This window comes from Pteropus alecto, unplaced genomic scaffold, assembly GCF_000325575.1.
Source record: "Pteropus alecto unplaced genomic scaffold, ASM32557v1 scaffold3, whole genome shotgun sequence".
Taxonomy (NCBI): domain Eukaryota; kingdom Metazoa; phylum Chordata; class Mammalia; order Chiroptera; family Pteropodidae; genus Pteropus; species Pteropus alecto.
In genome coordinates this window covers 63,314,340-63,337,333 of record NW_006442484.1, presented here as the reverse complement: position 1 = coordinate 63,337,333, position 22,994 = coordinate 63,314,340, and the positions used below count along the sequence as shown (strand labels likewise).

At 38.3% G+C, this 22,994-nt stretch overlaps 1 protein-coding gene across 2 annotated transcripts in view; it reads right to left on the bottom strand.

Annotated features, from left to right (window-relative positions):
• Positions 1-22,994, bottom strand: part of SPATS2L (spermatogenesis associated serine rich 2 like) — a 149,046-nt gene that overhangs the window by 40,903 nt on the left and 85,149 nt on the right. For both annotated transcript variants that reach the window (XM_006921328.3, XM_015596755.2), the window contains exons 4-6: positions 10,857-10,965; positions 7,627-7,676; positions 4,820-5,066 (exon numbers count right to left, since the gene is read on the bottom strand). In XM_006921328.3, the coding sequence (XP_006921390.1) occupies positions 4,820-5,066; positions 7,627-7,676; positions 10,857-10,965 (406 nt within the window). The remainder of the gene's footprint in view (positions 1-4,819; positions 5,067-7,626; positions 7,677-10,856; positions 10,966-22,994) is intronic.

The window sequence follows — 22,994 nt, the reverse complement described above, 5'->3', positions numbered from 1 at the left end:
TTTCTAGATAGATCAATAAATGATTTGAGGAGTTACTTGCACCAGATGCTGTGTTAATCTCTTCATGTATCTCACTTACTGCTCACCATGATATCATCAAGTGTAGTTACATTTTCTATTTTGCAGGTTAGGACACCAAAACGCAGAGTGGTTAATTTGTCCAGGGTCACACATCAAGTAAGCGACATGGCCGAGATTTGAACCCAAACACGTCTCTGAGCTACAATATCCTGCTTCCATTTGAGAGCTGGCAGTGCTACAATCCTGGAACGCATGCGTTAACTTTACCATTAAAATTCTAGGTGAGCTGCTTTCTTCTGGTTGATCTTTCCTAATCCTCTGGTCTAAAACAAGGCTTAGAAAAGCAGGAAAGATAATCTTGAAGCTAGGGCCACCAGCAACATAAAAAAAAATCTGTTTGGAAATCCTACAGGGAACCTCACACCACAAAAATACTGTGAGAGAGCCTGGTGGCTTCTTCTTTTTCTTCTTCTTCTTCTTCTTAACAAGAAGCACAAATGAGGGACAAGTAGCCCACATTCTAAAAATAATTCCTCCCACATTTGGTTCAGTTCACTTCGAGAATGAGAAAGCAGTACAGGGCCACTGCCATGCTGAAACACAGAATCTGCATTGCAAAGGTAAAATGATGGGCTTTCTAATTTCTAGACGTTCTGTGATACAGGGCAGAGAGTGAAGTCTGTTTTGTGGAGGTCAGTGAACACAGCACTGAGCATTCTGTTTGAGACAAGTAACAGATAACAGAAGAGCTGGCTTCCCAGGATGCTTTACAAGATGAGGGGATAGAAAGGATGGCTGCTGGGGCCAACGAGAGGAGCTGAAGACAAGGAAAGCCCCATCCCAAAGTTTATGTCAATGGAGCCAGCTGGTGGCCCGAAATCCTGCTCCTTTCCTATTCAATGGGAATTGTGTCCAGTGGGAGAAAGACAACATAGGGATCTGAATTCTCATTCTGGCCTACACGGTGATAAGCATCTATACATTTCAGCTACCTGAGCCTTATGAAAAGTAAAGCAGGAGGACCATTTGGGAAAATTGGACCCTAAGGTCATAATGTGCTTTAGACATTCAGATGGGGCCTTAGAAATAAAAATGATCCTTGGCATTACTTTTAGTAGGAATAAATCTCGATTTACTCCTTGTCTGAACTGTACTTGGATGCAGGATGATCTTGATTGGATTATGTAAAAGATCTAATTTGAGCTGTTAGTAAAAATTCTGAAATCCAGAAAAAAAAACCACTCCAAGGCTTAAAGAAGTAATTTTGTATTAGGTCTAAATCAAACTCCTAAACTTCCAAGCTAGATGCTGACATGCAGCATTGTCCCACTTGACAGTGCTATATTTACAGCCTGAAATGATGATGCTTTGGGTGGTTATTTTTCATGTAGGAAGTCACACTAACACCCCTGAACCACCTGCATATATCTTAAAGCTAACTTTTCCCCTACCAGAAAATGATTCTGCTTAAAACTTTTAAAAAGAGAGATCTTGAATGTCAAGGTGTTATAAAAAGATAAAGCACACGTTCAACTTGTTCACAGCCTGCTGCCCAGCTGGGCACTCAGGGCAGGCTTTCTTGAGCCACTTTCATTAGTGGAAAGCTTGATAAAATGCTCACCACTAGCAGACTGGAGATTTCTTATAGGCTCATACTTCGAACCCACTCAAGTATATAATATCATTATATGGCTTTGTTATGATTGCTTAAAAAATTTTTTCAATTATACATCATTTAGAAGTTAGAAAGCCCATGGTTTTAGCAATAACTCTAATGCATGCATAAAAATACATGGACCTGGGTCAGGCTTTTGCAAACTGAAGAGGGTTACCTCAGGGGTGTGGGTTATCTTCTCAGCTTCTCAATCTGGCAAGGGGTGGGGTGCTCAGTTTCCAGAGCTATAAAATGGGGGGAAGAGATTAAGGGATCACTCCTATTCTTTCTAGTTCTAGTGGTCTAAATAGGGGGTAAAATATCCAAGATCTAACACTTATCTGTAATATATCTATTAGAGGTCTCCAGATTGCCGACAGTTTGAACAAACATTTTAAAGTCATTTGACAGTTTTGGCATCAGCTTCCTGATGAACTTTCATTATTTTGGGGAAGAAAAACCTAACTAGTTACAAACTCATTTTAAAACTTATGATCTTAGTAAGTGAGTTGCTCGTGAAGTTAATGGTCAACTAGAAGGAGTCCCTTCCCTTTGCAAAAACAGCTAATGACTTTCCATTACCATCATTTATTCTTTAATAGAAAAATTTACAAGAAGCATAGATTTATTATGAACCAGTAACACTAACAAATAATGCTGTCAAAACTCAATGCCTTTATGCTAAACTTATAAAACTGAAGGGATTGCGGGATGGCTCTGTGCAAAGGATTCTTCACAGAAAGTTTCACGGTGGGGTTTACAAAAGCACCCTTGAAGAGAGAACTCCTTTAGTGGGTACTTAACTTTCAAGGCAGCTATCCACTGTGAAGTGAAGTTCTTCAATATTGCATTTGCTCTAATGTCATATACTTGATAGAGTTACTGAAATTGTTTTAGGAAGAAGGTATAAATTATAAGTAAATGAACAAATATATGTGCTAGGCTTTTAGTCTATGATTGATATCAAAACAGCTACTTGAGTAATTAGATTTTGAAAGTAATTCATGTGAAAGCAATAACAAGCAAAGTTGGGAATCTGCCACTCGATTATTTAATTTCTTTCTCCTGCTCTGACAATAAATCAAAACATTCTCAAAATCGTAGGTATAGTAAAAACTGAGTTAAAAAATTCCTGGAAAATCCAGATTCTAAATGGAAATAGGTTATTTTTATTGTTGTTTGTTTGGTTTTAAGAAATCACTGTGAGGTGAGGATTACCTAAATTACAGCAGTATTAACAGAGTTGTTAGGTAATGTGTTTATGCTAGAAAATTAGTGCTTCGTGAGAAATCTAAAAACTTACTACTGTGTTGCACAGTGTGTCAGTTATTTAACGCTTCCTCACTGCATCCCTGATGTGGTAAGTGTCATCATGCGATTTTTTATTTGCACCTGCCTCTTCTGTAGGACTGAACTCCTCCTAGGCAGGGACCCTGTCTTACTCATTTTTGATTCATCAGAGGATAGCACTACCTCATATACAGCAGGTGTGCAATGTATGAGGGCGATGAGTAAAGTTCTCCCAACTGTTTTCTAACCATACAAGTCTTCTCTACCATGTCAAGTCTATTGGCCCATCAGTACCCGCTGCTCCCGTGAAATCTTTCCAGGTCACTCAGTTGGATGTGGCACTCCTCACCCCAAACCCTAAACTCACCAGTGTACACAGAGGTGTATCTTCTTCAAGGACATAAAGAATGTGATTCCCTCAGGGACTCGACCATACCGTATCCTTCTCTGAATCTACTGTGGCATCTAGCACAGTGCTTTGCATGTAACAGGAGTTTAAAAAGACTGATTCAGTAAACTCAGGATTTTATGACTTTGGGAATCATCTAGTGCAGTGCTTCTCACTGAGGGATCTACCACCTCTTAGGAGGCACTGTGAAAAACTGACAGGGCATTTTACAAATCTATCAAAATGACTGTGTTAGTGAGAGGGGAGGAAGGGGTGTTAGATAACTAACATCACGGGAATCCTGCACAATAAAGAATTGCTCTGCTTCCTGAACTTTCTCATGTCTTCCTACAAACCCAAACTATTTTTTGGTATAGCTTTCCTATACGTGGGATTTCCATGATTCAGCTTCTGTGTAAATTAAGAAAAGATTGTCCTTTATGGTGTTCAGAAGTTTGCCAAGAGTTTTTCACCATTTGGAAAATCACACGGCAAGTCACACGATCACAGTATCTGAGTTGACAACCAGCACCCCTAGGTTAGTCTGCATTTCTTGTAGTTACATTCACAATGATTCCATGTCTACATACAAATATACTTATTTACCTCTTACTTCATACGTCGAATATAGAGAAGCAGTGTGCACAATATCCATTTGACTATGGTCTTACCTCTTTTAAGTGCAAAGTGATTTATTACAAGTGGATGTGAACGTTTGGCCATTTTATTAGGCTTTCTCTTTTAGTTGTTCCTGATTTCTTATATCTTTTTACTTTATTGAAATTCTGTATTTAGGTAGATTGTACTATCTACGAATTTTATTTTAGGATTTGTTGTAAAAATAAAGCATTTGGTTAGATAGTATTAAGAACCACTGATCTAGTACATTCCAGTATAGTTTCCTCATTTTACAGAAAGGAAATGAGACACAAGAGATGAAATAATGCCTTCAGGGTCATACAGCTACAAAGTACCCTTTCGCAGATTAATTAATATATAGCTATAGCCCAAATAATTAATGTTCCAGATTCTAACATTCTGGAAGATTATGTTCTGTTACATAATTTAAAACACTACTCTTTAATAACTTTTCCTTTTGTCACCAACTATCCCTTCCTTAACACAGCAAACGTATCTAGAAAGAAAATATCTTTAAACTAGAATTTCCATTTTCTTTTTGATCCTAATATAGATGGAAGCTGTGTTTTTTAGAAAAAAATAATCCTCTGACTTAGTGCAGGGCTAGACTGAGCAACTGAGCATTTATTCTTTGACCCTGTTATATTCTTCCCACCGCCCACCATCCTGCCGGAAGACTGTCTGAATCTGTGTACAATGCAGAACAACCTTTCACTTCCAACGATATCAACAGCAGCACCAACTGCGCCAATAGTTTCCCTGTAAGTCCTTTTCTTCTATGGCTTCTATGTTTTCTTCAATGTCAACTTCACTTAAAAATTACTGACCTGTGACCCCACGGAGTGCCTTTGAAGGTTCCTCGAGTATTGAGATCTTTTTCTCACGAGGGATAAGGGCTGGTTTTTCGCTGGCAGAATCAGTGGACGAGCTGTCCTTCTCATAGCCATTCACATGGCCATTTTGTATCTGTGGCGGTGGTGCCTGCAGGGGTCCTGCTTCGGGCCTCTCTGCCTTGTCTTTAGCATCTTTGTTGCCTTGATGCTGCTTAGACTTGCTTCTTTTTCTTTTGTTGTTCTAGAATGAGAAACAAATGAGAAGATAATATTATTTAGCTCAGACCCTTGAAATATAAGATGAACCTGAGAGACCAAAATAAGAAATGTTATATGTATATATATGTTTTTTTCATAGATAATATAATCTACCTAGAAACAGAATTTCTAGCTCTTCTAATAGAATGGGTGAAACCTCTTACATCTTTATTAGTCACCCAAATGAATGTAAATATCTTTTCTTACAATAAATTGTATAACTATTTAGCTTATAAACATAGTGAAAAAAGATTTCTCTGAAAGGAAAAAATAGCAGGAAATGGCTTAAAGGCTGACATATTATTTGAGCAATTGAGGCACTACATATAGGAGTGGTACTACAGTAAAATCTTGTGATAACTTCCCTGAATTCAGATACTGTGCCATTGGGAAATAGTTCTAGTTTCTTAAAGAGGTGATGGGGATGGGGGATGCAAGGAGGACACTGATACTTTGGGGTGGAGAAAAGGTTGCGGGGAGGATTGGTACAGAAAAGGCAGGTAAGTCCTTGTAAGATGAGGAAATAAGAAGCATATCCCACTGGGTCTATGCAATAGGCACTAACTGACCAGGAGATTCTTGGATTGCTGCCACAGTCCAGGAGGTCCCATGCAGCCACAGGATCCATAATCATCCCTGTGAGTATTTAAGCTGGAGCAGACGACTGCTACAAAGTAATACCGAACTGACATGTGTCCACCTGAATTTGGCTTGTCCAGCTGGACCCCCCGACCTCTCAACTGCTAGCTGAACAGAATTACAAGGCTTCACTTTATTTTGAAATAATATGATCCTTTTTCAGATAGCTGAAATTTTTTAGACCTGAATTATCACTATATGGCAGAGTTTTACTGTTTCTCTCCTAAAATGTCTGAATGGTCAATATATATAACAATATGTATGAAATTAAGATGTTGATCCTAATTATGTTGTATGCTTTATTGACTTTGGTTTCGTACCTGGTGGATATTCAATGTCCTTAACATTCGGTATGGTACAGGCCTCAGCCAATCAGAACGGATGTAATCCATCAGGACAGACCCTGTCTCACCTGCTGCATCCGTGGGTACCAGCTGAACATCAGCCTGGCTTTGTTCTTCCATGCATTTGAGAAAGAAATAAAAAGAAACAGCTTTCTCTTCTGAATTCTCCTCCCTACTTCCTTTCTTTTCCTTTGAAACCACGGTCATGACCCTGAGTAAGTGCTCCTCTGGAGCAGCGAGAGATGTGCATTCACTGGATGACAGGAAAGGCCAGCAGTATCTATTCCCACACAAGCCTTATGTCTCCTGGGCTGGGGAGACCATTTCCAGTGAACCTCTAAGAGGGAGGCTCAGTAATGAGTCGGGTCTGTAGCTGCTGTCTGCTCCTTTTTTTACATCAGAGAAATTTTATACCCAAACCACACTCATGAAATTTTTCAATGTAAGTGTAAATACTGCCTTTCAATAACTTTCGAATCATCATCTCACAAAGAAGCCTGGGAAGCTATAATTAAAGATAAGCAGAGATTGTCAAAGATTACATACAACCTTCATACAAAGGTTAGAAAAAACATCTCATAATTCTTCCTAGTCTACATAAAACTAGGAGGAGAAAAAAGGGGAAAGGATAATTCTAGTAATCTCGAGATTTTGTGAAAGTAACATTGCTTCTTATTTTTATTTTTTCTGGTTTGTTTCGCAGGTCTCTGATCTTCCCTAACGGCGAAGGGTAAACTGGCGTAGTACATCCTGGGACACCAAAAACACAAGGCTTTGCTAGGAAATAGTGGGAATGGGTAGGGCAGTTACTGGAAAAAAGAGAAGCAGATTTTTTTGTGAAAGTTATGAAACAGGTTACAGGCCAAGGACAAGAAGGGAGCTGTGTCTTACAGGAGTGAGTGAGCATGCGTGTGCTGTAGAAGAGAGGGTCAGTACGTTAACCCTCACACCTCACGTGAGCCCAGAAGTCAGACTCTTTGTGACTAGACAAGAAAGCAAAATAATTTGAAAGGGGCAGATGGAAATCTTCCCACTGTTGCCAGGGTCCTCAAGAAGAGAAAATAGGTCCCTTATTATGATTTTAAGGTGTTTTCTTTTCTTCTTCTTTTATTAACAAAAAATCTAGCTTAGAACTCAGCAGAAAAGTATCTCAGGGCAGCCTTGGACAGATTCTTTCAGTTAGAAAAACATGTGAAAATATATTCAGAGCTTTTCAGGTACCTTTAAACACTCCCTAAATTTTTCCTTTGTGCTACAGGATATGTTCAGGCAAGTTAATGTCTTGAATCCTTTGAATTCTCCGGTTGGGCTCCCTGTCACACTTAAGAAAAACTCTGGGACTTCTAAAACACACCTGGCAGTTAACAACACTGAACAGAATACAAGGGCATTAGTAGTGAGGGTGGCTGGTAATTGAAGAGTCATGAATTTGGAAGCTTTCTGGGCGTACATATTAACATATTTGAAAGCAGCATAAAATTGGCAGCCTTTTTAAAATGATAACCACCATACAAATTTTGATTAAAGATGTTACTAATTTACAATCAATATTAATCTTACCTTCTTTTTTCCTGTCATATTCCATTCTTTTAGAACTTGAATTGCACTACCTAGAAAAAGACAAAGAATCTTCAATGTGCATTCACATAATAAAACACCACACTAAATTCATCTCAGTCTTTCTATCTTGGTAACAATTTTTTTCTTAGCTTTTTCATTTGTTTTGATACATCCTACCTTAATAAAAATGCCAGTTTCATGTTTTATTTCCAGATTTTCATTTAATTCACTGCATGATCTTGGTTTTATCAAAATATTAAGCCCCACTACATGAAGCTTACTTTTTTTTATCATTATGTTGTCTCAGAGAAAATGAATCTATCTTAAGAATTTTCTGATAGTTTCATTGCCATAGGTAGAATTAAAATTGTTCTGTTTGATATATGAATCAAAATATCTATAATCTTCTGGACCAAACATGGAAAGTTTGAATATTATTAACCATATGAATCATGGCTTTTTACGTGGCTATTCCTGCTCTTTATCTGCCTCTAGTCATGATGTTCACAACTTGGCAGGGTGATAAGGAGGACAAATTATCTGATATTAGTTTTACTTCTATCACTGTGGATAGGAATGGGATGTAACCTTTGCAAGGCTTCCACTTGAAACAAAAGTTCATCAAATGACAACTGACTCCCAGGTTCTGTTAGCGACATTCACATACATATGTGGAACGGCACAGACTCAGAGAAAAAGTCTAACCTGATTGTTATACAATATTTTAAAAGAAATGTTTTGCCACTGGTCAGTTATAGTAACTGTTTCTATGTAGTCTAAAAAAGTTCTTTCACTCATTCCAACTATTCTGGGGGTAATTTCAACAATGACTTATTAGTAATGAGTACATCAGTTGTTTTCTTATTAAATAGGTACTTCTAAAAGAGTAGCTCTTAAATGTATTCTTTTAACAATTGTAAGCATTATCATACAACCACATTATACTAATAGTTCTCTACAATGAGGGTGTTGGCCAAACAAAAATAAACTTCAACCTGGTCCTTATACCAAATTTCAAATTAGTAGAGTCCCAATTATTGAGTCTGCTCTCACTGTTGGATAAGCAGAGGCCATATTGCTTTGACAAATGTTTTACATGGGCTAATTATTCCTATCTATTCAAAGTTTCCAATTTAATGCCCTTCTTAGACTTTTTGAGTTACATGTACTTGAAATAATAAGACTGCACTTAAAAGTAAGATATAATTCAGACTTTTTATTAACTGGGCTGGTTTTTCTCTGATTTGCCCAGAGAATTAATGTTTCACAGTATTTTCTTTTGAAGAAATTTAGGAAGTCACTTTCATTAGGTTTCTTGGTAAGTCATGCCAATGGTTAATAATCATTAGGGTAGTCCTTCCCTGTAGCTAAACTTCAGTTTTCTAAATTAAATTAAATTAAAAAAAAATGTTAAGTACTGTTCTTTTTAATCAGAGAAAGGAGGTGCGTTGTCTCCTACTTTCAATTGTAATATTCGATTATTCCTTTAGTTTTCATATTTTGACATAAATTCCATTTTCAATTTAAATGAGATTTTAGAGAGTAATTCTGAAGAATACACATGTTTACAGAGAATTTTGAAACTGTTATTATTAAATTTTAATTACACTGAAACTGCTTGGAGTTTTTTAAGCCACTTGGAAATAGTGCTTTTAATATGCCTCATAAGTGACTCCCAACAAATATTTTTGATTTTTAGTGGTTTTTAAACAAGTTGTCTGATTGGTCCCCCACCAAGATGACATGAGGCTTCTCAGCGATCAATATATATATATTTTTTTAACGAGATCTCAGCATTGACAAGGTGAAAATTTCAAGAAGGATAAGCTAGGTGCTCTATTTAAATATAAATGGATTTGATGAGAGTGTATCAGTTACTGAGCATCTGTGCATTTCATCAGGGTCACTTTGTGGGGGCCTCAATCCAAGCGAGGGTGGGGAGGAATGGGGATAATAACCTTTTTCCTTTTAAAGCTTTTTTCCATGTGAGTGATGTTGGCAAGCGAAACCTGAAAAGAGTTTATCTGAGCCAGGATGTGCGCATTTCCAATTTTTTTTTTCTTGAGATAAATTGCACTGGATGATGCAAAATCTAATTCATATTGCACTCTCTACCATTTGCTTCTTATGACTAAAGATTCTAAATCTGCTAGTCCGTGAATTGGGGAAAAACAGTAAAGCTATGCACTATGGGTCTGCCTGCAGGTCCATTTTGAATGATAATCATTTTTTAATTCAATTAGGACCCTAAATTTGGCTGCAGACATCGGAATGTGAGCATGTTGCCTGGTTCCAATACCTTGCCTGAAATGTAATTATACTTATAGAAATTTAGGAAGGTTATTCTACTCCTGGGAAAATAAGTAAATCAAACCGTCCTTAACAAATAAAGTATAAATAGGATATAACTGAGAAACATGCTGATAAGTCTTCCCTGACTTTATCTGTCAGATTATGTTTAGTTAGTCCACTGTTACAAAATATAGACAGGACAGAAGACATGTGCTAATCTAGGACAGGTATGAGATCTTTGTTCATAAATGGAACTTGCTTAATTTGATTAGGAGAGGAGAATTTCCCCACAATTTACAGGAAATGTAAAGCAGTAAGTTATACACGTATAGGATAAACACATTCCTGAGACTTGAGATTCTATAATGTCATTGAAGAGGGGCTGTCCAAAAAAAATTTTTTTTAAGAAAGCAAAAAGGTTCAAGAAGTAGACAAGAGGAACTGGTATTCTGATTAATTAGGCAAACTTGGAATCACAAACTAAGGATGCTACAGAATAAACCAGTCTTCACAGGTTACGAAAGCATTAAGTTCAAGGATTCCAGTCATAAAGCCAAGTAGAATAATGCTAGTTGATGAGAAGACTTTCCAGATTAGGAATGAACTACGTTATCCTCCATTCACAAGGTCACCATCAAATAAAGGACATGTTTAATAACAAATTGGAATGACTGGTAGACAATGAAACTGGTAGCATTCTTTAGAAACTATCTACAGCCTTTTTTCTAATGATCCAAAAACAAAACAAAACAAAAAACAAAAAAAACTTTAACTTTTGTTCCTATTGTGTTTGTATATGTTTTTAAAACCTAAAATATTTTTGTTAGAATCGAAGTATTAGTAACTAACTGGTATTCAATGCATTTAAAGGAAAACACACAGAATACATGGAATATTTAGACCTAACATCTTCGAGTTCAGGGGACGTGTATACATACCATCCACGAAGGCTTGCACTGCTTTATCTACATTGAAATCAAACTGCTGTAGCACCAGGACTATTTCATTATTGCTTTTGTTGGGAACAACTGATCGAACTGCATAGATCTGTAAAGAAAAAGAAAGAAAATGAAAGGTAAACACTTTAAATACTTTTCATTCATGAACTTCTCAGTGGATAGTTATAACTGTTAGAAAGGCCTTGAAAAGCCAACTAGTCTATCTTCTTGCCTTCAAACACACTCGAGGCATTTCAGACCAGTGTAAATTCATCCTTGTAATCACCTTGATGCCCTCTTTATTATGTACACATTTCTACAAAGATCCCCTTGTTAGGACTTTAATTGCAAGTGTGAAAAGGCAACTCTGGTTTAGCTATCTACCCTCCCCCAAGATTCCAAATGCATACAAGATGTGTTTTCAGTGAGGACACAGATGTTTTCTGTCTCAGGCTCTCCTTTCCACTGGCTCAGTGCAGGGGTGGGGTGTGGGAAGTGAGGTGGGTATCTTTGGAAAACATGCAGAAATAGCCTCATGCCTCAGCTTCTCTTATCTGTACGGTGGAAACAGTCATCTCGAGGTTCACGCAAGTGTGTTGTGAAACTCCATTAATGTTTATAGAGATATAAAAATGTGGGACATTGTAGTTTTGAAATGGCAGTCTTAGCCAAAATACAAAAAAAAAAAAAAAAAAAAAAAAAAAAAGAAAAAGAAAAAGAAAAAAAAAAGAAAAAGAAAAGCTCCCAAACACATTTTCTGAAAACCAAACATTTAAAACATAGTAAGAGTAAATACATGTATGAGAGCTAAGGATCTCAATAGAGTAGGCTGATATTCAATTTTCAATGATCTATATGTATTTTGTAGTCAAATTTAGCATTGTATTCTTTATTCTGGCATAACAGAAAGAATCGATCTTTATCTCACAACACTTGTAATTTCTACAGGATGCTCTATCTACTTTAGCAAAATCTGGCTCACTGAGCTTTCTATCAAGGGGATTACTATAGTTGTTACTGACAAATACTAGAGTACTACATGGTGCAAAGGTTAAGTGGCATCCATAGTGATGATCACGAAAGCATTGCACAATCTTTACATGTTTACATCAATGGTGAATGATGACCAGTTGAGATTGAGTTACATGCAGCTTATTGTAATCAGATTCATAGCATATGGATATATGAGTATAATATGTGCAATGTGACTCTATTGACTAGAACATTTAATTAATAGCCTATTTCCTAATTATGTTAGAAAATAGGCAGCCTTCTCTATGTAGATCTGTGTATAAGAGTATTTAGATTAGTGAGAAGACATGAATGGGAGGTAAGGGGAAAGGCATTTAGGCAGAAGAAACTGCATGAATGAGGAGCAAGGCACAGATGAGGAGGGAGTGGCTGAAGCTGAGTAAGGAGGGAGATAGAGGGTGAGGCTTCTAGAGTGTAAGATGAGGTCAGAGGTGGCCAGGGACCTGGTCATGCAGGGCCTCGAAGGCTGTGCAAAGGACTTAAGTCTTGTGAACGTCACTCGACCATCCTTTGGTTAAATTGTCTTTTCTTATTCATTGATTGTGCTAGGAAGATAGCTCTATACTTATATCTACATAGCGTTGTATAAGTTAAGGTGTGGATCTGATACACTTATATATTGTAGAATGATTGCTACCATAGCATTAACTAACATCTCCATCCCATCGCATAATTACCACTTCATTTTTGTGGTAAGAACTTTTAAGATTGACTCTCAACAACTTTCAAGTACATAATACAGCATTATTACCTACAATTGCCATGCTGTAAATTAGATCCTCAGAACTTGTTAATCTTATAACTGTAAGTTTGCACCCTTTGACCAATATCTCCCCTGCTTCCAACCCAGGAAAGGCGTTAACAGTGTGTGTCCAACAATAAATACAATGGCCTTATAGTTATCAGTGCATTGGAGTTATGTTTAAACATTACATGTTATCCTTCTAATGTAGTTCTTTAAATAAAATTCTAGCATTCAAGGCACTGCGGTTGGTTAGTATATAAGATGTCTTATATTACCACCTCAGCCATGTCCTTCTAAATAATATAATGCTTAGTTATTAATTTAGTTAACATTATACAGCTGACTCTTGAACAACATGGGTTTGAACTGCACAGGTCCACCTATATGTGGTTTTTTTTCAAGAATTACTGTAAATGTGTTTTCTATATGATTTTCTTAATAACATTTCCTTTCTTTAGCTTACTTTATTGTAAGAATACAGAATATAATACATATAACATACAAAATATGTGTTAACACTTTATGTTATCAGTAAGGCTTCTGATCAAAAGTAGGTTATTAGCAGTTAAGTTTTTGGGAAGTTAAAGTTATACATGAATTTTTGACTGTGCGGGGGATGAAGACCCCTAACTCCCGTGTTGTTCAAGGGTCAACTACAGTTACATTAGACCAGAGTTTTCAATCCACTTGCACAGCTGTGTGATCAGTAAAGACCCAGATTTATTGAATAAAGATAAACTAACTGTTCTACCTGTTTCTAGTCTCTCCCCTGCAAAATATATTTTATTATACTAAGGCAAAACATAGTACAAAACATGGCTTACAGAGACACTTCTTTTTTAGACATTTATACTACTCTTGATTATCCCTCAAGTAAAAAAAAAAAAATACAACCACAGTCTAATATAGTAAATATCTACTCTAGCTCTGAATGTACCCTTAGAAAATTGTCAATAATCAAGTTCTGATATCAAATCTAACTATGAATATTGCATACAATTCCCAGAGGAAGATACTTAAGAAAGGAATATCAAGTTTAAAAAAATGAGATAAAAGAGGAAAAAATAATTTCTGCCTATTCTTAGATATTCCATAGTAATGTTGAATTATAGTGAATTTCTGGACTAACCTCTGTTTCTGCTTTAATCACTGGTCTTAGCTATTTTGAAGAGAGTAGTATTGTTTCTCCACCTTTTTATTTATATTCGCTACATTTATTTTCCTATGAAAATGTCTTTGAGAAAGATGGAGAAATCATGTGCACTCATATGTGCACATAAAAATACAGAAAACTAAAAAAATTAGAAAAGAAATACGAGAGCCTCAGTGTCACTATTTATGATTCATTAGAATCATGAGGTCTAAGCATTTAAATCTCAAAGAGAGCTCATTATGAAGTAGTTTTAAATATAAAGAAAGGATGACAAAGGCAGTGGCATAGCGAGGTTGTGCTGAAAGGCTGCCTTTGCATTTGGAAATGAAGCTCCTGGAGGAATGGATCAATCAATGCGTGACTAATGGTAGTTTGCATATGGGGAACTCATAAACTTCATGCCTGCAGTGGCTGTTTTGCAGAGGCTGTTTTTGGCTCTGCTTAAGATACACAGCCTTTACTTCACTGCCACAGCCCAAGCTGATGTGCCTGCTGTTGTGGCTTCACACCGAAGCCCACTGTTTGAAGCTGCACTTGACTGCATCCCCAAGGGTCTTCATGCCAAAAACAGAGTGGTCCAGGAGGGCCCAGGCGGCGGTGCAAGCTGTTGGGTGACAATCAGACCGCTAGTTAGCAGTTCATTTAGCAACTGCTTTACCTTTCCCCAATCACATTCCCCCGTTTTGCTCTTCTAATTTAAATGTGGTTTGGCAAATTCAGTTTGCTATTGAGAAATCTGCCTTTTCCACCTCAAAAGTTGTTTTCATTTAACCTTCAGCATTTTACTATTCCCTTCCCTTTTCTCTGGGGCTTTGTATCTGGCTCGGCAGGTTTTGCCTCGTTCTGCCTTAGGCCCGCCCTGCTGGCATTTCGCCCACACTAAGCAGGGAGGCAATGTGGCTTTAACAAGCTGTTTCATTTCGGCTTCCTACATTAACCTACCTCCTCAATACCTGAGTTGTTTGGTTTAAGAGCTATTAGCAGATTTCCTCATTTACACTGTGCATTTTTTAAGCCTGTGATGATGACTCTTTAGAAATTCTTCTTGGCTTACTGATGAGTCATTTAGACTATGTCTGAGTTTCAAAAATAGTTCTGACCAAAGTTTTCAGTCCACCTACACAGCCGTGTGATCAGTAAAGACCCAGTATTATCAAATAAACATAAAATAACTGCTCTCTCTGCTTCCAGTCTCTCTCTTGCAAATTCATTCCGAGGCCGCTGTCAGGCTGCTCTTCCTAAAGTATGATGATGACCATATTACCGCCTTCCTTAAGAATAAAGTTAAATCTCTACAACCTGGAATTCGAAGCCATCAGCAATTGGGCTTCAACCTGCTTTTCCAAACGCTTCTCTTACTCCGCTCTTTACGGATGTGCACAAGCCCAGTGATAGCCCCTCATGGCTCCCACCCTCACCTCTGTGTGTTTTGCCTTTGACCTGAGATGTGTCTGCTTGTCCGAATCATATATTCCAGCTTAAATGCCATGTGTTCCATGAAGTCTTTGACCATCCCTGCCAGAAGTCATCCCTGCCTCCTTTCAATTCCCATAACCCTTAGGCAGGTGTCTCTTAACACCTAGCACCTTCCACTTTATATCCTAGGTGTTTATGTACATGCTGTGTCTACTAGACGATAAGCAACATAAGGACAGAATGCTTCTTTCGACCTTTTTGCATAATCACTATGCCTATCCCAAGTGACTAATAATGCGCATGTAGTAGGTATTTAATAACTATTTGTTGAATGAGAGAATGCTGCTTTATAGGTATACCAGGCTCCTGTTTTGAGTCAAAGGAGTATCCAATCAGCGTGTTTGGACCATAACCACTCTGCATTTACCATCTACAATAACGGGGTGAGTCTCAGTTGATGTGACCTAAACATTTTATGGGTTGCGAGAGTACACGTATGTTCTTTAAATTCAATGACAAAGATGGAAAAAGTATTTGTAAGACTGGATAATTTTACTTTCTTTATGATAAGGTATGTTATTTTGTGGAATTTTAAAAATATCAAAGGGCGTAGTAACTACCTATCCTTGCAAAGCTTGGCCCAGCAGACAGATACTGGTTGAGCTCCTATTAAGTGACAGGCACCAAAGACATAAAGGGGAACCACGTACACTTCCTCCCCTAGGACAGTGTAGCTTGGCCCAGCAGATACTGGTTGAGCTCCTATTAAGTGACAGGCACCAAAGACATAAAGGGGAACCACGTACACTTCCTCCCCTAAGAGGGACAGTGTAGCACTGGAGCCAGAACCAACTGTACCCAAAAGTGTGTAATAACGCTGCGCTGTCTTTAAGAATAAGGCATTCTGGTACTACACAGAAAGGAGCAGTTAAGTTTGCATGAGGAGGGGAGAATACTTTATAGAGGAGATAGGCAAATGTCATGGAAGGGACTTTGGGATTAAATACACTTTTGTTCTAATCGTGGCTATGCGACGTGCTAGCTCTGTGACCTTGGATGAGTTGCTTAAATAGTTGAAACTTGGTTCTGTAGCTATAAAATGAGGAATCTCTGCAAAAATGAAAAGAGATGATGCAATGTAAAGTGTCTGATGTAGAATTTGGCATACATTAGCTGCTCAATAAATTTTAAAAAGAAAAGAGTGGGAGCATTTACGTTGGCCCACTAAAGAGAAAGCTTTCGCTAGGTGTAAAGGTTGACGATTGAAAGAACATGTGGCTAGAATGTTGGCCAAGACTTATTCGAGGGAGAATGCCCTGTATATCTCTCTTCCTAAGAACCTTCCTCCACAGCCTCGCAGCCAGTGGGCCCAGGGCTCTCCTCGACCTCCCCGTTCCTGCAAGCTGACTAGGAAGGACCAGAAGGAAGCCCATCTCTAGGGTCACTAATGACACGTGTTTTTTTCTCTCCCTCTCATTCTTTCATTTATCTATCCACTAAATGCCTTCTATGATCAGGCACTGTACGAGTGGCTGGATATAGTAGCAACAAAATAGATATGGTCACTACCAAACCAAGAGAGGAAAATAGGTGTAAACATGTAAATTAAAAAATACATAGAATTGCAGCTCCATGAGTGACTGATACGAAGGAAGCAATCGGAATATAATGACAATGATCACAGTGGTCAGGAAGGGGCCTGAAAAGACAAAGTGGACCAATCGGATTCTCTGCCGTGGCAGCCTAGACTACTCATCACATAGGAAGAAAACAGAGGCATTTTGGAGCTGCTTCGCTCTCTGCCTTTCCTGCTTCTTCAACTTTTCCTGAAGTCCCATGAGACCCTCCCAGAACTTTATAATAACCTCTTTTTTTACTTGAACTAGTTTGAAGGAGTTCCATTTTCTAGAACGAGTAGCAAGTGCCTACAGGCAACATTAGTAGCTAGGGCTGAAAACAAAAAAAATAAAGCCAAATAATTAGTCCAATTGGAGAAATGGACAATTTTAAAGACAAATCCAATTAGCATGTGAATGACAGACAGGAGAAGAGAGGCCCTTGAACTCATGTTGCTACAATTATTTACTTATGTGTCTATTTGCCCCACTGGGATGTGAGCTCCTGAGTGACAGCGATCATATGTTCCTATCATGGAACAATGGCTGGCATTCGCTAGATAATTCATAAATGTTGAATAAATGAATGAATGACTGATTGAACAAAAGGAAGCAGAGAATCTAATTAGATGGTCACTGAAATTTCCCAGTTTTATTTATCTGTTTTTTTTTTTCAGTGCATCTCTGTAAGTCGGTATAAAATATTACACAATACTAAAAATTATTGAAACCCCAAATGTATGGAGTACCTCCTAGGTCCCAGGCACTGCATGCACATGGCTGGTCTTAGCCTTGAGGACCTTGCAGTCTTGGAGGTGAGGCATTGCAATCTTATCCCCTACAATAAGGAGAGCGATCAAACAGCCAGCAACCTCCTTTTTGCACCAGTCAGAACCAGAGTTATTTATGGGTGTGCCTTCCTGCAACTTTGAAAGGAATTTTATAATCAGCTTTGGTCACACTTCTCAAAGGCTGAGCTGTTCTGAGATGCCTTAAAAACAGCTCATCTGTGTATGTTTTGCTTCACTTGCTGGGCCACTAATATTATCTTCACAGTAATGAAGGCAGTTCTCCTGTGAATCTTCTTGGGGAAGAAAATACTCTTTGCAGACCAGTACCTTTGCATCATGGATAATTCTATAATTTAATTGCCTTTCCTAGCATCTACTTTCTGCCAGTAAAAAAATATGCATGAGGTACTGTCATGTTCTACTTGGCTGACTTTTTAGGAATTAACACCAGGGGTACAAATCAAAATTAACTTTTTTTTTTTTTTTTTTGGCAGGAAACCAGGATTAGAAGGAATAATGAAAATTTGAAGGTGGAGAAAAAAACACGTTTTCACAGAATTGTGGAGAGTTTAAAGTAGGACTTAGAGATAGTGTAGTTGTGGTTTTTCAGACTTTAAAGAAAATTCAAATCACCTGGGGACCTGATTAGAATGCAGATTCTGATTCAGAAGCTTGGGGTGGAGCCCAAGAGTCTGCACCTCTACCAGGCTCTCAGGCAATGTAGATCTTATTTATCCAAGGATGTGGCAGGCAAAATAATGGCCCCCAAAAGACATCCATGCCCTAATCTCCCAGAACTTGTGAACATGTAAGGTTACTTGGTAAATTAATTTTACAGATAGAATTAAGGTAGTTAATCAGCTGACCTTGAGATGGGGAGATTTTTCTGGGTTATCTCACTGGGACCAATGTAATCACAAGGGTCCTTATAAATAGAAGGAGGAAGAAGAGAGTCAGTGTCAGCGTGATGCAATGTGAGAAAGACTTGACAAGCCATTGCTGGGTTTGAAGATGAAAGGGTACCATGAGCCAAGGAATGCAGGCAGCTTCTAGAAGATGGAAAAGGCAAAAAGCTAATTCTCCCCTAGAGCCTCCAGTAAGGAATACTGCCTTACTGACACCTAGATTTTAGCCCATTAAGACCCAGTGACATCTGAACTCCAGAACTCTAAGAGAATAAATTTGCGATGTTTGAAGGCACTACGTTTGTGGCAATTTGTTACATCAATGAGAAACTAATAGAGTGGACCATACTTTGAGAGACAAAGGTCTACTGTCTTCCTCCTAATATGGAGATGTCGTTCCCTTTCCCATCAACTATCTTCTCAGAGGGCAGCTCTCTCCCCATATGTACATATTTTGAGAGAATTCTAACTGTTCATTCATTCAAGCCAGATTTTGTGAGGGAAAGTGAGATAAATCTGACAGTCTTTGTCCCCAAGGAGCTGATGAAACAGTAGGAAAAAAAGGCAAAGTCATAAATAACAACTATCTCACGAGTCATTCTGCCATCAAAATCCCCACTGAAAAACCTGTTCACCATTCTGTCTTTTACGACAGGTTCCCTTTGCTTTTCACCTGGACTCTGGAAAAAGCTTACTAACTGGAATCCCTGGCTTGGTTTCTCCTCTCTCCAAATTATCTTAAAACAATCACTGCACAATGAATCTCCCCGAAGTATGTGAGCATGTTCACTAACTGAGAGAAGAGGCCGGCAACGAGAAAGAATTTGAAGAGAGGAAAGACAGAAGATAAGTTATGAAACGAAGTCCCAGGGGAAATGGGGGTGGGGGGGAAATAAAAGGTATCACAATCCACGTGGAAAAGCAAGCTTTAGAAAGGAGGGGGGATAGTTCTCTTATTCTTGCAATTCTGAGAAAGGAGACAAGGAGAAAAAGAAAGAATGAAGTGCAAATAAAAATTTGAGATTGTGAAGAGTAAAATTTAAGGAAACTATTTCCTCTGTGTGAGAGTTCTAGAATTTGCTTAGGGCTAAAAAAGTGGAAAAAGTTTAGAGCTCCTTTTTGGGAATGTGACAGTAAACGGCCTAGATGAATGAAAGGATGCTGAGCAGGACTGAACGCCCTCTGATGCCGGATAACACAGAGCTGTCATGGAGCCGACTGGCATGGCCTTCCCTAGAGAGTCTCAATAAGCTGCAAGCAGGAGCAGAGAAAAGGAATGATCCAAGGTTAAAACCATAAGAAACATAGTAGTAGATCCTTGGGCTCAGGGATATGGGGGCTGAGAATCATTCAGGTAGCCGATCAAAGCATCTGTGAAGATGGAAGACTAGGGAGAGGCTAAGGGATGAGAGCTCCAGTGGAGAACAAAGAGCAGATATTAAAGAGATAGAGAGGATGAGAGGGGTGGGTAACAAGAAGGATGTGGCCAGAAAGGGAATGTTAGATATTGCCAATCCTTGGTCCTAGTTCTGCCTTCTGTTGTGTAAGTATACTCTTGTTTTCTAAAAACCAGCCTTTCACTTTTTTCAAGGAAATAAAGTATTCCCCAGAATTCCATGTGTTATGTAGTAAATGTTTTCATAAGTTTTGTTTCTCAAGCTTTTACCACCCTGGGCAAGCTCCTCTGAGTGTATCCTGTTGAAATGTGGTCCTGTAAACAAAGCACATTGTTGCAGAGATGGTGGGACCTGCCTGTCTTGGTTGGACACTTTATATCCGTTAAAGGAATCAAAGATAGCATTAGCACTTTTAGGAGATACATCAATTATTGCCTCAAAAGGAGCTTATTCTGCTACGAACACACCCTGAATTACTTCTGTGACAAGTATCTCCTGTCTTATACTTGTGTAGTGACTAGAATGTGAGGGTAGGATTTTGCATCCATCTTTGTTAAATTTCGATCTGTAAATTCTGACCCATCACTCCAGCTAGCTGTTATCTTTCAGAATCTTGCTTTTTTGCCACCCAAAACAGGGAATACATTAGTCATTCCTTCCAATTTTGTGTCATTTAAAAAATGCGTTGACATCTTCTATATCTTGTCCAAATTGCTGAATTTTGGATGGGCCAGAGCCAAGTACAGAGGCCAGAATATTGCCATGAAAACTTCTCTCAGAGTTGATATTGATCTTTTAATCCATGTTCATTTGTTTATTCATTCATTCAGTCAGTCACAATATACAGACTGTTCTAGAAGATGAGCTGTAGGCAGTGACATACAACCGTTGACTTGCTTTGGAGTTGGTAGTCTAGAAAGACAGATGTTTGATGAGCGTTATAGAAAGGACGTAGAGATGCTTTGGGTGTCATAACAGGGGACCTATCCTAATGTAGAGTCAGGGAAGCCCACTCTAAGAATTGATGTTCATTTAAACTGAGGATGAGGGATGAGTACGACTAAGACAGGAGAGGGGAAGGGGAGAAGAGATGGAGATCCCAGGAAGAGTACACAACATCTACTAAAGGACAGGACTGAGGGTCTAGAAGCACTTCCAAAGGAATGAAAGCTTCAGGCTTGTTGGAGCATTAAATGTTACTAGGAAGGAGATTTTAAATGAATTTGGATCAAAAAGGCATGGGGCATACGTGTGCAAGGCCCTGCAAACCATCTTATAATTTTGAGCCTTATTCTAAGGGCAAGCCATTGAAAGGTTTTACTCAGAGAAAGAATGTGATTTGCGTATTTAAGAAGGTCATTGTGGTTTCTATGTGGATGAGTTAGAAGGGATCAAATGGATGCTCGTTAGGATTCTAAAGCAGTATCAAGGGGAGAAAAGTGGACCGAGATGGGGCAGAGTAGAAAATGACTCACAAATTACTGGGGAGGAAGGGATTCGTTTGTGTTTAACTAGATGCAAGGAATGCGGAAGGCAGGGAATCTGGATGACATCCAGGTTTCTGGCTGGAGTGTTTGTTTACGTGGATAGTGGTGCCATTTCCTGAGAAAAGGAGTCTTGGTGGAGAAGCACATGCATGAAGGCCTGGGAGGCATCAACGTCCAGATACTTACAAAGCAGCTGAATCTCTCAATCTGCAGCTAGCTCTAAGGAAGGGATACAGATTTAGGCACTGTCAGCATTCAACAGTGGTTCTCAGCCCTGGCAGCGAAATGGAATCACCTGGCGAGTTTTAAAAATATACCTAGAGCTGAGTCCCACCTTGAACAATTAAATCTGGGTCTGGACATTGATTATTTTTTTTAAGTTTTTCTAGTGCTTCTAATGTCCATCCAGAATTGAGAACCATGAGTGAGAGATAAAAGGGAAGTCACAGAAAAGTAAAGGACAGTATGAAAAAAAAAGAAAAAGAAAAAAGAAACAAGGTGGCATAGAACAGACTACTTTTTAGTTATAACCACTCACCTATCAACTAATTTACCTGCATGAACTATCTACTCATCCACATCTTTCCATTTTTTGTGCATCATTTCAAAAATATCAGTTCTAGGTTGAAACAGTTTTACTTTTTGAAAGGGTATTCCAGTTCTCTACTGCTGCATAATGAGTCACCCCAACACTGTGGCTTAAAACAACAATCAATCTGTTATTTTTCAACGTTTTGGTGGGTCAGAAATTGGGAAAGAATTTGCTGAGTGGGTCTGCTTGGGGTCTCTCATAGAAACAGATGGAGGAGCTGGTATAGTTGGGGAGAGGGATGCTGGTACGGCTAGGGTCTGGTTGGGCAACTTTTTCTCTTCATGGAGTCTCAGGTCTTTTCCATGTGATCTCTCCTTACGGACTGGTCTGGGCTTCCTTATAGCATGGTGGCCTTAGAACATTCAGATTGTTTACATGGCAGTCCAGAGCTCCAGCACAAATATCCCAACCAGTGAGGCAGAAGCTGAATCATCTAGCTTTGGAAGTCACATAGTGTCACCCCTCTTCCTGCTATCCTGATCAATCAGTTCCAAAAGGCTACCCAGTTAAAGGGGAGAGGCACAGACCCCACCCTCTTAATACGGGAGATATTGTTGTGGTCCCTGGAGAATAAAATTTGCCTCAAAGAGTTAAAAATAACAATAATCTAGATTTCTTTCCATCAGTTCTGGGTCTATATTTTGTCAAGTCACTGAACATTTGAGGAAAATAATAATTTAACAGGTATAATACTAAATGAAAACTGAGAGCTTAAAAAAATGATATAATTTAATTCCTAAAAACTTGACTTGTAGAGCAACAGATACATTCTCAAGTGGACTTTTCTCCTACCTAAAAAATAGTAAAATTAAAGTCAGATAACCAAAGTATCTTAAAGCTTATAATTTAGTCCATGATAAGTTTTTCATATCAGAATTCTCACCTTTATTTTGACACTTGAGAGATATATTTGTATGTATATATATCTATATCTAGATAACGATATAGATATTTCTATCTATCTATCTATCTATCTATCTATCTATCTATCTATATCTATCTAT